The sequence below is a fragment of the Glycine soja genome, chromosome 7 (assembly GCF_004193775.1).
Source record: "Glycine soja cultivar W05 chromosome 7, ASM419377v2, whole genome shotgun sequence".
Classification (NCBI taxonomy): Eukaryota; Viridiplantae; Streptophyta; class Magnoliopsida; order Fabales; family Fabaceae; genus Glycine; species Glycine soja.
In genome coordinates this window covers 35,636,778-35,650,008 of record NC_041008.1, presented here as the reverse complement: position 1 = coordinate 35,650,008, position 13,231 = coordinate 35,636,778, and the positions used below count along the sequence as shown (strand labels likewise).

The 13,231-nt window shown below is 37.4% G+C and overlaps 1 protein-coding gene across 1 annotated transcript; it reads right to left on the bottom strand.

Moving 5' to 3' along the window:
- Positions 1-2,735: 2,735 nt before the first annotated feature.
- LOC114420627 lies at positions 2,736-4,199 on the bottom strand. The gene is made up of 2 exons (XM_028386474.1): positions 4,149-4,199; positions 2,736-4,040 (listed from the first exon to the last, which is right to left on the bottom strand). Exons 1-2 carry the CDS (start codon positions 4,197-4,199, stop codon positions 2,736-2,738), a joined length of 1,356 nt encoding a protein of 451 aa, XP_028242275.1.
- Positions 4,200-13,231: the final 9,032 nt, after the last annotated feature.

Genomic DNA, 13,231 nt, shown 5'->3' with positions numbered 1-13,231 from the left:
TTAACAAAAAATGTTGGGTTGCCTCCCAATAAGCGCTTAATTTATCATCTTTAGCTAGACATTATTCTTCATTTTATGGATCGTTCAAGTAGACAATGCTTGTTAATATTTCTAATTGGCCTCCATTTATAAATTTTTAAGCATTGTCCGTTGACGATCCATCTTTTCTCAAGAGTGCCTGCTGTAGGGTCCACCAATTCCTCAACTCCATGGGTTCTTACTTCTTTGATCACGAATGGTCCTAACCACTTTGACTTTAGGTTCCCTAGAAATAATCCGAGTTTGGAGTTGAAGAGCAAGACTTGTTGCCCTGGCTGGAAGTTCTGTCTCTGTAACTTCTTGTCATGGTACGCCTTTATCTTTTGCTTATAAATCTTAGATGATTCATAGGTGTTCATCCTTATTTCTTCTAACTACAACAATTGTAATTTCCTCTTCTATCAAGATGCAGCTTCATCAAAGTTAAGCAGTTAGAGGGCCCAAAAAGGTTTGTGCTCCAATTCTATCGGTAGCTGGCATGCTTTCCCATAGACCAGCTAAAATGGTGATAGGCCTATGGCAGTCTTGAATGCAGTCCTGTAAGCCTAGAGAGCGTCATCTAGCTTCAAAGCCCAATCCTTTCTTGATGATGCGATAGTCTTCTCAAGGATTCGCTTTAGCTCTTTATTTGAGACTTCTACTTAGCCATTTGTCTGGGTATGATAAGGTATGGCCACCTTATGTCTGACATTGTAATGCTCCAGAACCTTCTTTAGTTGCGCATTGCAGAAGTGTGTTCCCTCATCACCGATCAGGGCTCGTGGTACTCCAAAATGGGAAAAAGATGTTTTTCTTTAAGAATTTTATCACTACCTTGGCATCATTCTTGGGGGTGGCTATGGCTTCCACCCACTTAGACACGTAATCAACAGCTACCAGGATATAGATATTCCCGTACGAAGATGGGAGAGGAATCACAAAGTCAATTCCCTAGCAGTCAAAGATTTCTACCTTCATTATGTTTTGAAGAGGCATCTCGTTTCTTCTAGAAATCCCCCCTGTTCTTTGGCACTTGTCACATCGACGCGCATAATTATGAGTGTCTTTGAAGATTGAGGGCCAAAAGAAACCTGCTTGTAGCACCTTTGCTATTGTCCTATCTCTGATGTGGTGACCGCCATATGGTGAACTATGGCAGTACTAAAGGATGCTCTGTGTTTCCTCCATCATAACACACCTCCTCAGCAGATTGTCTACTCCTAACTTGAATAAATGTGGATCATCCCACACATAGAAGCGGACATCATGTAGAAATTTATTCCGCTGACTCCAGTTAAGCTCTTCGGGGATGACTCCTGTGACTTTGTAGCTGGCCACATTAGCAAACCAAAGTCTTGTGGTGGCTTGTAAGAGGAACTTATCAGGAAATTCTCCCCTTACCTCTAGTGCTTCTTTGGTCACTTCTTCATTCTTTGACCGAGAGAGGTGATCAGCTACCACATTCTCGTATTCCTTTTTGTCCTTGATAACTATATCAAATTCTTCTATGAGCAGGACCCATCTAATCAAACTTGGTTTTGAATTTGCTTTGGTGAGAAGGTGCTTCATGGTGGCATGATTAGTAAAAATCACTACCTTTGACCCCACCAAGTATGGCCTGAATTTTTCTAAGGCAAAGACAATGGCTAACATCTCCTTCTCCGTAGTGGCATAAGTCATCTGTGCTTCATTGAGAACTTTGCTAGCATAGTAAATGGCATGGAATGTCTTGTCTTGCCTCTGTCCTAGGACTGCACCCACTACATAGTCACTAGCATCATACATTAGTTCAAACTCTTTACTCTAGTCAGGTGCGATCATTACTAGGGCAGTCAAGAGCTTGTCTTTCAGGGTCTGGAAGGCCACTGAACATTCTTCATCAAAATTAAACACAACATCTTCGTTCAGCAGATTGGTCAACAATCTTGCAATTTTGGAGAAGTCTTCGATCTCCTATAGAACCCTACATGTCCTAGGAAGCTCTTGATGCCTTTAGCATTTGATGGTGGTGGCAACTTCTTAATGGCATCAATCTTAGTTCAGTTTACCTCAATACCTCGGGCCAAAATTTTGTGGCCCAAGACTATGCCTTCTCGAACCATGGAATGACACTTCTCCCAGTTTAGAACTAGGTTTGTTTCCATGCATCTTTGTAGCACCATCTCCAAGTTCTTCAAGCAGCATTCAAATGAGAGTCCTAATACCAAGAAGTCATCCATGAATACCTTGATACTTTTCTCCACCATATCTACAAAAATGGCCAACATGCACCTCTGAAATGTGGTAGGTGCATTACATAATCCAAATGGCATCTATCTGTAGGCAAAGACACCAAAAGGGCATGTGAAGGTCGTCTTCTCCTGATCCTTGGGGTCCATCGTAATCTGATTGTATCCAGAGTATCCATCCAAGAAGCAGTAATAAGCCTATCCCGCAAGCCTCTCCAACATCTGGTCCATGAAGGGCAAAGGAAAATGGTCTTTCCTTGTGGCTTCATTGAGCTTGCGGTAATCTATGCACATTCTCCAGCCAGTGATAGTCCTTGTTGGGATTAGATCATTCTTTTCATTCCGAATAACTATCATGCCCCCTTTTTTGGTACCACTTAGACTGGGCTTACCCAAGCACTGTCGGAAAGAGGGGTAGATAAGCCCAACCTCTAGAAGCTTGAGCACCTTTTTTCACACCTCTTTCTTTGTTGATGGGTTGAGCCTTCTCTAGGGCTGTCTAACTGTTCTGTAATCTTCCTCCATCATTATCTTGTGCATATAGTAGGCAGGGATGATTCCTTTGAAATCTGATATGTGCCACCCAATTGCCTCCCCGTGTCTCTTAAGGACCTCTACCAGCGTGTTCTCTTCCTCTGCTGTTAGGTCACTGCTGATCACCATAGGCTTGGTCTCATTCTCCTCCAATAACACATACTTTAGATGGTTGGGTAGGATCTTTATCTCCACCTTGGTCTTCTCGAATGGACTCCCGCTTTTCAATTCTTCAAAACTGGTCCCCCCTATAGGAATATTTTCTTCACGATCTAAGTCTTCCAAGCAAGCCCTTAGATCCTTCTCCTCTTCACTGGTTAGACAATCCACAACATTGATCAAAGCTTTCTCTAGTGAAGTCTGTGTGGTTTGAAGAGTATTGACGTCTTCTTTATCGACCTCCTCCGCCTTAAAGCACCTCATATCTTCCTTTGTATATTTAATTGCTTCGAAAAGGTTGAAGGTTACCTTTTGGTCGTCGACGCTCATTTCCAGATTGTCATTTCCTATATCTACTACACAGTTGGAAGTCAGCATGAAGGGTCTACCTAGGATAAGAGGAATCTTTGTATCTTCTTCTATGTCCATGATGACAAAATCCACCGGCAAAGTAAAGTGGCGGACTTTGACGAAGACATCTTTTACTACCCCGTATGGTCTTATGATTGATTGGTCTGTGAGTTGGAGCGTCATCTTGGTAGGGTCTATCTTCAAGTTTCCAATTCTTCTACACATTGACAGGGGCATCAAGTTTATGTGTGCCCCTAAGTCAATGAGAGCCTTCCTTACTGACACATTCCATATGGTGAAAGGGATTGTCACGCTCCCGGGGTCTTTAAATTTCTTGGGCAACTTCCTCTGTATCACCGCACTGTAGTTGCCTCCCACCACAATGTTTTCATTGTCAATGTACTTCCCTTTCTTGGTGAGGATATCCATCATGAATTTGGTGTAAAACGACATCTGCTGCAAGACTTCCCCAAATGACATGGTTATCTCCAACCCCTTGAATATCTCCAAGAAACGCTTGAAGTAGAGCTCTTTATTCTTCTTTGATGGCATTAAGGGATACGAGGGCTCCTTTAAAGGGGTTGGTGGCTCTTCTTTCCTAGCCTGCCGGGCTAGCTGGCTTTTGGTCTTAGAGGTTAAGACCTTCTTCTCTTCTTCCTTCTTCTCTTCTTCCTCATTCTCTCCTTCTTTGTTTACCCTTCCTTCCTCAAACTGGTCTCCTTCATCTTTCTCTTCTTCTTGCACTCTTCTCTAGCTTTTAGTCAACACCACCCTGCATTCCTCCTTTGGGTTTTTCTTTGTGTTAGCTTCAAAGCTACTAGTGGGTCTTTCAGCCATTTGTTTGGCTAATTGTCCCACTTGTATCTCCAGGTTCTTGATGGATGACTCCATACTCCTGTAGTTGGACATGGATATCTGCATGAATTAATTCAGGGTCTCCTCAAGCTTCCTGGTCTTCTCATAAAGATCTATCCCTTGGTTGGAATTCTGGCCAGGTTGACTTCTTTGCTCCTTGTTAAACTGGTTCCCCGGATGATTCCTCCAGCTTGAGCCTTGTGTGAAATTCCTCCCTTGGTTGAATCCTGACGGTCCTTCTTGGTTATAGCCTTGGAATCCATGGTGATTCTGAGCTCCCATGTAGTTCACTTCCCTAGAAGAATCTTCTTGGGATATGCATTGCCCAGGCTCGTGTGCTTCACCGCAGATATGGCATCCCCCTATTTGCATGACTAAAAAGTGAGACGGACTTACCGCCTGTAGTTGTTGAAGGAGCTTGTTGAGGGTCTCTGTCAGGGCCTCTATCTATCGGGCCAAAAGCTTGTTTTGGGCCAGTGTTGCATCTTGAGCTGTGAGTTCCAAAAGGTTCTTCTTTGTTGGCGTGTAGGCCGGATCACAAAGGATGGCATGATCACTGGCCGCCACGTTCTCTATCAGCTCTGTTGCCTCCTCCGGTGTCTTCAACTTGATTTTCCCCCTGCGAATGCGTCAAGGAGTTGCTTTGACTGTGGTTGCAGGCCACCTATGAAGATGTTTAATTACATTGACTTGTTGTACCATGTGTAGGCGTCTTTCTATGTAATCCATAGGAATGGTCAAGCGCCTCGCTAAGTGACTCATCGGGGAATTGATGGAATGAGGATATTTCCATCTTCCCCTCAGCAGTCTTTGACTATGGGAAGTATTTCTTCAAGAACTTTTCGACAACTTCCTCCAGGTCCACAAACTATTTCCTTTAAAGGAGTGTAGCCACCTTTTTGCTTCCCCTGCCAAAGAAAAGGAAAAGAGATTGAGGTGTATGGCATTCTCGGGAACACCAACTATCTTTACCGTGTTGTATATTTTTATGTAGGTGGTGAGATGAGCATAAGGATCCTCATTCGGTAGACTGTGGAAGAGGTTTCTTTGTATCAACTGAATGAGAGAGTGGGGATACAATATGTTGGCCGCTTGAACCTCCATCCTTGCGATACCTGTGAAGAATTATGGGGTAGCTGTACTAGAGTAGTCCTCTAGTGTCACTCGTTCTGCATGCTTCTCTTCCATTTGATAGTGGCTTTGTGGAGAGGGTGGAGGTGAAGGTTGACTACTCCATTGTATTTCTTGCTCTCTTCTTCTTCTTACGGTGTTGTTACGCCTACAAGTGGCTTCAATTTTGGGATTTAGTGGAACTAAATCTTCAGTTGTAGTTCTACCTCGCATACACAAAAACAAGCACTATCGTGCAAATTATAGAGGAAAAAGAATGAAGAAGAAGAAAACTAATGAATAAAATTAAAATTGTAAAATAAAGAATAAAACAATTAATATTTACAAATTGAAAATGTATGGCAACCAAGTAGGAAGAACAAAGTCCCCGGCAACGATGCCAAAAACTTGTTAACAGTTTGGCAAGTGTACCAAATGTCCAAGTTGTAAAGACTCGGAAGTCTGAGTGTCGATTTCCACAGGGACTCTGTTTTGTACTTGTGTTGGATAATTTCCAATTTATAAGCAGAAAAGATAAGATGAGGTAAAAGATGAGTAAAAAGAACAGTAACTAAAAAATAGATAATAGAAGACAAAGGAAATAATAGAAGACAAGAATTAATAGGGAATTCAATGAGAAGATGAGAATGTTAGAACCTAGCATGCCTTATTTGCCTAAGATGTATTATTTTTTATTTTTCTTATCAATTAGGTGAATTTATCCTACCCACATCTATTAGAATACTTGCCCCTGATGTCTCACGATGACAAGCCTATTTTACCTATCTATCTCCCAAATGTCTTTGCAAAGATTCAATAGATAAAATGCATGAAGTTCTAATTCTAGATGCTTGCTTTGATACATGGGCATAATGCAATCACTCTATGTCTAACAATGATTTTATTAAGATACCCCTTTCTTTTTAGTTCTATTAGAAATTACCCTCTGTCAAGTGACTAATTCCTAAAACTGATGCATGCAAAACCTTCCTTGTATTCTTATTAAGGATTACCCTCTGTCGAACACCTAACCCCCAAAAAATGATGCAATGATGAATGATGCCTAAATTTAAAAGTAAGAAAGGATAATGGGAAAGAAAACACTTGTTGCATTGATAAATATGAAGTGTACAATACATCTTTTGGCTTTTTAGGCCTGTCAGGCCCTAACTAAGGGTTTAGCCTCTCATAGCCATAAGGGCCCTTACACTAGAAAAGGGGTATAGGAACTGATGGAGGAGAAAGGATGGAAAAAAAGGGAACAAAAAATGATGAAAGAGATGAAATAATTCCCTAAGGAAGAGTTCGTAGGCTTTAATTAGGTGTGTATTAGAGTGCTCTAAGACTCAGTTTCTTTTCTCCTTTGTTTGACTCTCTTTTTATAGTTGCTGGAGTGGACTTGGGCCTGCGTACTCGCACTTAGCGTGCTCTGCTTGCTTAGCACGGGTGCCTGTATTCGCACTTAGTGCGTGCTGCTCGCTTAGCGTGGGTGCATGTATTTGCACTTAGCATTAGTGCTTGTTTTCGCGCTGAGGGCACCCCGTGCGTTGAGCATGTCTTGGGCTGGGCCATTTTTTAACTTTCTGCCTATTTTCTTCATCCTTTAGGCTTTTAATCCCTCCTTTTCATATCTGCAAGCCATGAATAGGAAAAACATCAATTCTTAACAATTAAGCTTGAATAACTGCTAAATAATCATTTTAAGGATATTTTCATTATACTTTTATTATAAAAAATAGCTCATATTTAGCAGTTATCAACTATTACTCCATTTTTCACAACAACAATCACATCTGCATTTTTTTATTGTAGATAGACAATGTGCCATAACCACAAGAGTCTTATTAATCATAACTTTGTCCCATGCATCTTGAACTACTCTTTATGACTCAACATATAATGCACTTGTAGCCTCATCTAGTAGCGATATCTTTAGACTTTTAACTGTGGCTCAAGTAATTGTTACTTGTTGCTTCTACCCACTAGACAATTGGGTTTCCCTCTCTCCCATTATAGTATCATAACCCTGCATATATGGTAGGAGGGTATAAAAATTGTCAAGTCAAACATAGTTGCCAATAAGAACAATTCACCCAATACTACAAAAGTCTCCTTAGAAATGTTGTAAAGACATAATAACATAAAGAAAGCTAAAAATGTGTTTTCTATTATTTTTTTTAGTTATTGATTTTACCTACTGTAAGTCGCTAATGATATTATGAGAATTGACCAATTCGATCTGTTGTGACTATGATTTCTACTTCATTAGCATCGCCTCCTTTTCCATAGGCAATATTGGCATGTATAGTTTCATTGAACAAAACTGGCTCTCGACTTACAAGACCCATCTGCTACCTTAACCACTTGAATTGTAACTCACGAATTTCCATCCCATCAAGTGTCATTTGCCTTGAATCAGGATTACAAAATCTTTGTAACAAGGCATTCATTGTGGATTTTCCACTTCCACTTTCACCAACAAGAGCTACCATCTGGAAAACAAATTTTGATGGTGATCATTAGTTGCTACACACATCCATTTAAGCTACCTTTTGAAATGAAATGGAGTTGAAATATAAAACACAAAATGTACCTTGCCAACATGAATGGCCAAGTTGAGGTCTTGGGAAATTTTTATATTAGGCCTAAAAGGATACTTGAAGCTCACATGTTGAAGCTCAATTTCTCCCTCAACTCTATCCAATGTGCTACTAGACTCATCAATGGGATCCATCTTTGACTTCTTATCCATAAATCCAACTATGGAAGCAGTAGTTGACTTGGCTTTGCTTAAGTCAGGAGTAAAGGAGCTTGATCGGGAAACTCCATTAGCTGCCATGGTTAATGTAAAGAAAACCTACAAAACATGAAAACAACTACATTTTCAAGAAGGATAAACATTATGTTGAAATGTAATACTCCTTAGACACATTTTTTCCCTCTCAAAAGTTTATAATGAATGTTGCAAGTATGAAAGAGTTGGTACCTAGAAATCATCAAAGAACGTTACATTCCCAAAGTCCACAAGTCCAGCTCATGCAAAGAAACTGGTTGCATAAAAAAACAATAAGAAAAATCACTACTAAAAGTATACATTCAACATCGTTAATGTAACATCGGTTACATGAAAACCGATGTTAAATTGTACGCAGTGGCATTTCCATAAATAACTTAAGCTTCTTAACATTAGTTTTTGAAAAAACAATGTCGTTAGTAATTACTTAACATCAGTTTTTTTGAAACCGATGTTGTTAGTACAATGTTAATATCGATTTTCAAAAAACCAATGTTAAATATTTACTAACAACATCGGTTTTTTGAAAACCAATGTTGTCTAATGAGTACATAACATCAGTTCTTAAACAAAACCAATGTTAGTTCTTTTTTAAACACTTCAATAGCCATAGCCCATGATGGAAAGGCCCAAAGTGGTGCTCATTCTTCTTCCTTCCTTCCTTCGATTCTCAGCATCCAATTAGAGGTTCCATTTCTCTTTCTTCCTTTGCACTGAAGTTCCAATTAGTACGTTGCTTCTCTCTTTGTTCATCTTCATTCCTTCTTTTTGAGCAATAACTATAATCACACTCATGCTAGTGTGAGCTAGGGTTAGATGTTTTGCCTCACCGTTGTTTCGTTACTTATTTCATGGGTTTTATATCTCACTTCTTTTGACTTCGATCCTCTTTGTGATCAAGACATTAATTGTTGGTTCTTCATCTTGATTGCTTTTGTTCTTATGCTTAGAGTTTCTTTCATTCCTCTTAGCTTAGAGTTGCTTTCTTTAGTTCAGATTCACCAAGCACAAGTGCAATGATCTTTATTTGATAGATTAATGATTCTAATCTCTCTGTTCATTAGCATATTTTATAATCCTTTTAGTGCCTGATACTAGAAAGTTCATCCGAAAATAGTTCAGATAAAGAACTTGAACCTCATGAACTTGAAGAGATTCTTTCTAAGCTGAAAGAGTTAGTGAAGTCAGATATCAGACAGATAGCTGTATGGAACACACTGGGTTTTATCCTTTTTAAAATTGGTCGTGTGAAGGTACAACTACCTTGTTTTCTTTTTTTGTTATGCTTTAATGCTCTTAAGGCATATGTTTTAGTGTCAGTATTTGATGTGACTACCGTTTTCCCTTTGCTTGAACCAATGAGACTTCCAATGCTGGTGTAGAGTGTTGTCTCAGTTTTGTCATCATTGTTGTCCATTGCACCAGAGAACTATGATTGCATAGGAAATCTTGGGATAGCTTATCTTCAAATGTAAGTACGAATGGTAATTGTCTCTTTATAGTTTGGGGTGTTATTTTTTATTTTTCTATATGAAGTAGTGCCTTTTAACAAATGCTAGATTTTCTAATTATTGTTGTATTCTAATTTGTATTACTATAATTTTTTTAAAAAAAGTATATAAATGCTATTAAAAGGATTTGACGTGTCCCTAGAGCATCCATTAGGGATACATATTTGACACGATTACGACATGACAACCACTATTTAGAAGTGTCTACTTTTTAGCTTTCTCATCTATGCAATAGCGGCTATTGCTAATAGAACATAAAACTGTTGCTATCCTTTTTTGGGTTGTACTCTAACTTCAGTATGGAATATTACATTGAATTGGTGGAAATATTTTTGTGGATCCTTTTACTTGGCCATTTAATCATAGAGGCTTTAACACTCAAACTTGACTACTCAGCTGATTAAAGAGCACCTTTCCAATTTCCAAGTACCTAATTCCTCTGTCTAATCTTCCCTTCATTTTAAAATTAATTTCATGTTATTTTCAGTTACAATGTATTTATATTTAGGACTGCTATGTCATTCTTTGTCAATAACTAGTAAATACTAGTCACTTCACTTTCTGTCATAGCAGAAATTATTTGTTAATTAATTAATTCTTATATCCATAAGTTTTGAAATGGCTATGTAACGGCTGCAAATGGGGTCACTAGTAATAGTAATTATTGTTGTATATAAAAAATGGGTTCTGTTACTCATATAATATATTTATTATGTATATACTTGGGCTTGATCCACATACAGTGGCAAGCATAACCTCATGCAAATGCGCGTAGCAGAACTCATGCTTACATGTATAATATTATAGTAACCTAGTGTCAGACCCTAATTTCATCTGAGTATAATGTTTTTATTATTTAGATATGATGTTTCGTTCATTGCTAATCAAATTACGGTGTTTGGCACCGGTTGTAGCGCAAGGTTGAAGGGTCGCTTAAGATTAATGTTTGATTGTTAGATCCAAAAACAAAAGGCACAAGGAAAGGGGCAAAATGGACATTTTCAGGAACTTTGTAGGCCTAAACTCACCCAAACCAGCATCTGGCTCGCTTGGGCCATGGGAAAGCTTCAGCCTGAAGCAACCAGCTCACCTGGGCAAGCTCTAGCTCACCTGAGCGAGCTTCCCCTACACCAAATGGCCTTTTCCTATAAATAGTCATGTAGGGGAGGGTTTAAGGGGGCTACAATTGGAGAAAACAAAGGAAAAAATGCAGAAGGAAAAGGAGAAGAAGAAAAGTAAAGCCAAGGTGCTACAGAATTGTGACAGTGGATCATTTCCTTTGCCATTTCTCTTGTTAGTCTTGCGCCCTACGCAACAATCAGTTAGTTTTCTTAAGATTTTGATGTAATCTTTGTACCCTTGTGTACCCCTCTTGATATTATATATGTAATATTTTCTACTCAAATATCACTTGAGATCGTTTCAAGGTCCAACGCCTTAACAACTCCCTCCACTTTTCAAAATTTAAAACGTCATTTCAAGGTCCAACCCCTTAACGACTCTTTGTTTGCAATTAAAATAAATCTTTCAAAGAAAACATAAAATCAATTCAACACACAAACATTCAGACTTAAAGAACTACGTAGGTTTGATTTTCTCATTGCACCTGAGGATATGTAGGAGCAAGGGCAACACCTTTGTGGATTCAAAAAAAAAATATTAAATAAATAAAAATAATATATTAAAAGAAAAGAAATTCACCGTTCTTGGGAAAAATAATTAATTTTGTAGTCACGTTATTTTTATTGCACACTCGATTAAACAACTCTTGAACCCTTCTTTTCAAATTCGTAGACCTCTTTTTGATTTTTCTAACATTTTCCTCAAATAAACGTTGGTGGCGACTCTCACTCGTTTTCTCCATAGGAGATGAACGTGCTTTTGTCTTATTTCCTTTCATCGTCCGGTTGTAGGGTAGGTTACGACATCTAGCATGCATGTTTTATGATAATAAAAATAGTATTGTGGGATGTAGTGGTAATTCTTTGGCCATCACTATCGGTACTAGTATTTATCTAATGCCAACATATATACTTTATATTAGCACTTGAAGCTTTTTGTTATCTCTTCATTTTTGTTTCATTTTTTCATATGTAGGTGTCAGGGGAAAAGAATATGATATATATAGTGGCTAATTTGACCTGAGGACTAAGAGACAAAGAATATGAGAATTCAAATCATGTCAAATTTGGTTAACTCAGTGCTGAGTACAAAGGTGGCAAAACACAACTAGATCAAGGATTGATGGCTCATCATTTATGGCAAGGTCAATTTTTTTCTTTCTTGCTTTTCAAGAATTTTGATTTGCTTTAAATGATTGATTGATTCTCTAATAGAAATATCAACGAATTGAAAATGAAATCAGGGGTTTTAGTATATATGCTTTTTTGGTGTTTAAGTAAATGCTTCATTTTTAATAATAATAATAATAATAATAATAATAATAATACCTTGAATTAAGAGACAAGCCCATGCCCCTTAACTTGAATTTGGGAATGAAAAATGAAATTGACTTGTACAAATAATTAATTATAAAGAAAGGTAATACTGTTATACAACTATTGCTATATTTTATTCTTATGTATTAGTTATGTTCGCATTATAGGCACAAATACATCATGAAAAATACCAGATTGATATATATAACTATTGTTATATTATATGTTTCTATCTTAGGATCAGATCTCAATTAGTGTCTTAGGTTGTTTTACCAAGTTTACTTGTTCTAAATTTATTTCCAATTAAAACATGTTGAAAAATCATGAGTACTTTTATTGTTTCGTGGGTAGCAACTAAATTTAGTTCTTTTGTCTTGAGTAGGAAAGTAAAGTGGCTTGAGGCCTTGAGCTGCTAAGGGATTCAAATAGCATAACAGTTTTCAATAATATCTTGGGTAATATATCTCTTTTCAAATTGTGGTAATTCCCCTTTTGCCAGCTTGAGATAATTTTCCTAACTTTGTGTTTAAGAAACTTATTATTAATTTATTATTAAAATGTAAATTATATTCAAAACAATTTTATTGGTTTTTTTTCATCTCCCATCTGTGTTATCATCTCACTTAGGCCTTATATGTATTTCCAACTTTATATTTTTAATTATTTCTAATTTCTCATATCTTATTAAAAGAACAGCTAATAACAAAACAAATTTATTTTATTTTCCTTTCAAGTCATCAATTGTCATATGCTGATTTACTAGCAATTTGCATCACAAAATTCTACCCTTGCAACTTGCAAGAAATATTGCTAGGAAAAAAAATTGATGTATAACAAGCTAGACATTTGCTTAGAACCAAGTTTAATGTGATATTGTTTGGTGAGAGTTTACATGGATAATATATCGAGATTTGAAGCTAGAAAATGTGTTACTCTAGAGCAATGGGCATGTGTCCCTAATAGATTCTGATTTGTCATGTTTAACATCTAGCAAGCCACAAATATCTTAGAGACAATAACTTGATAGTGTACATTTTAATTAGAAGCAATACTATTTTTAATTAAGTTTTAATTCAGGCCACTAAATATAATTTTATTTACATTGTTGCCTCTTTACCGCTTATAATTCCATCTACAAATTCAAAGAAAAAGAAAAAGAAGAAACAAAAAAGTCAAGAGGTTCCAATTAGATAGCTTGCTTTTTCTATACATATATGTAAAAGAAGAAAATGT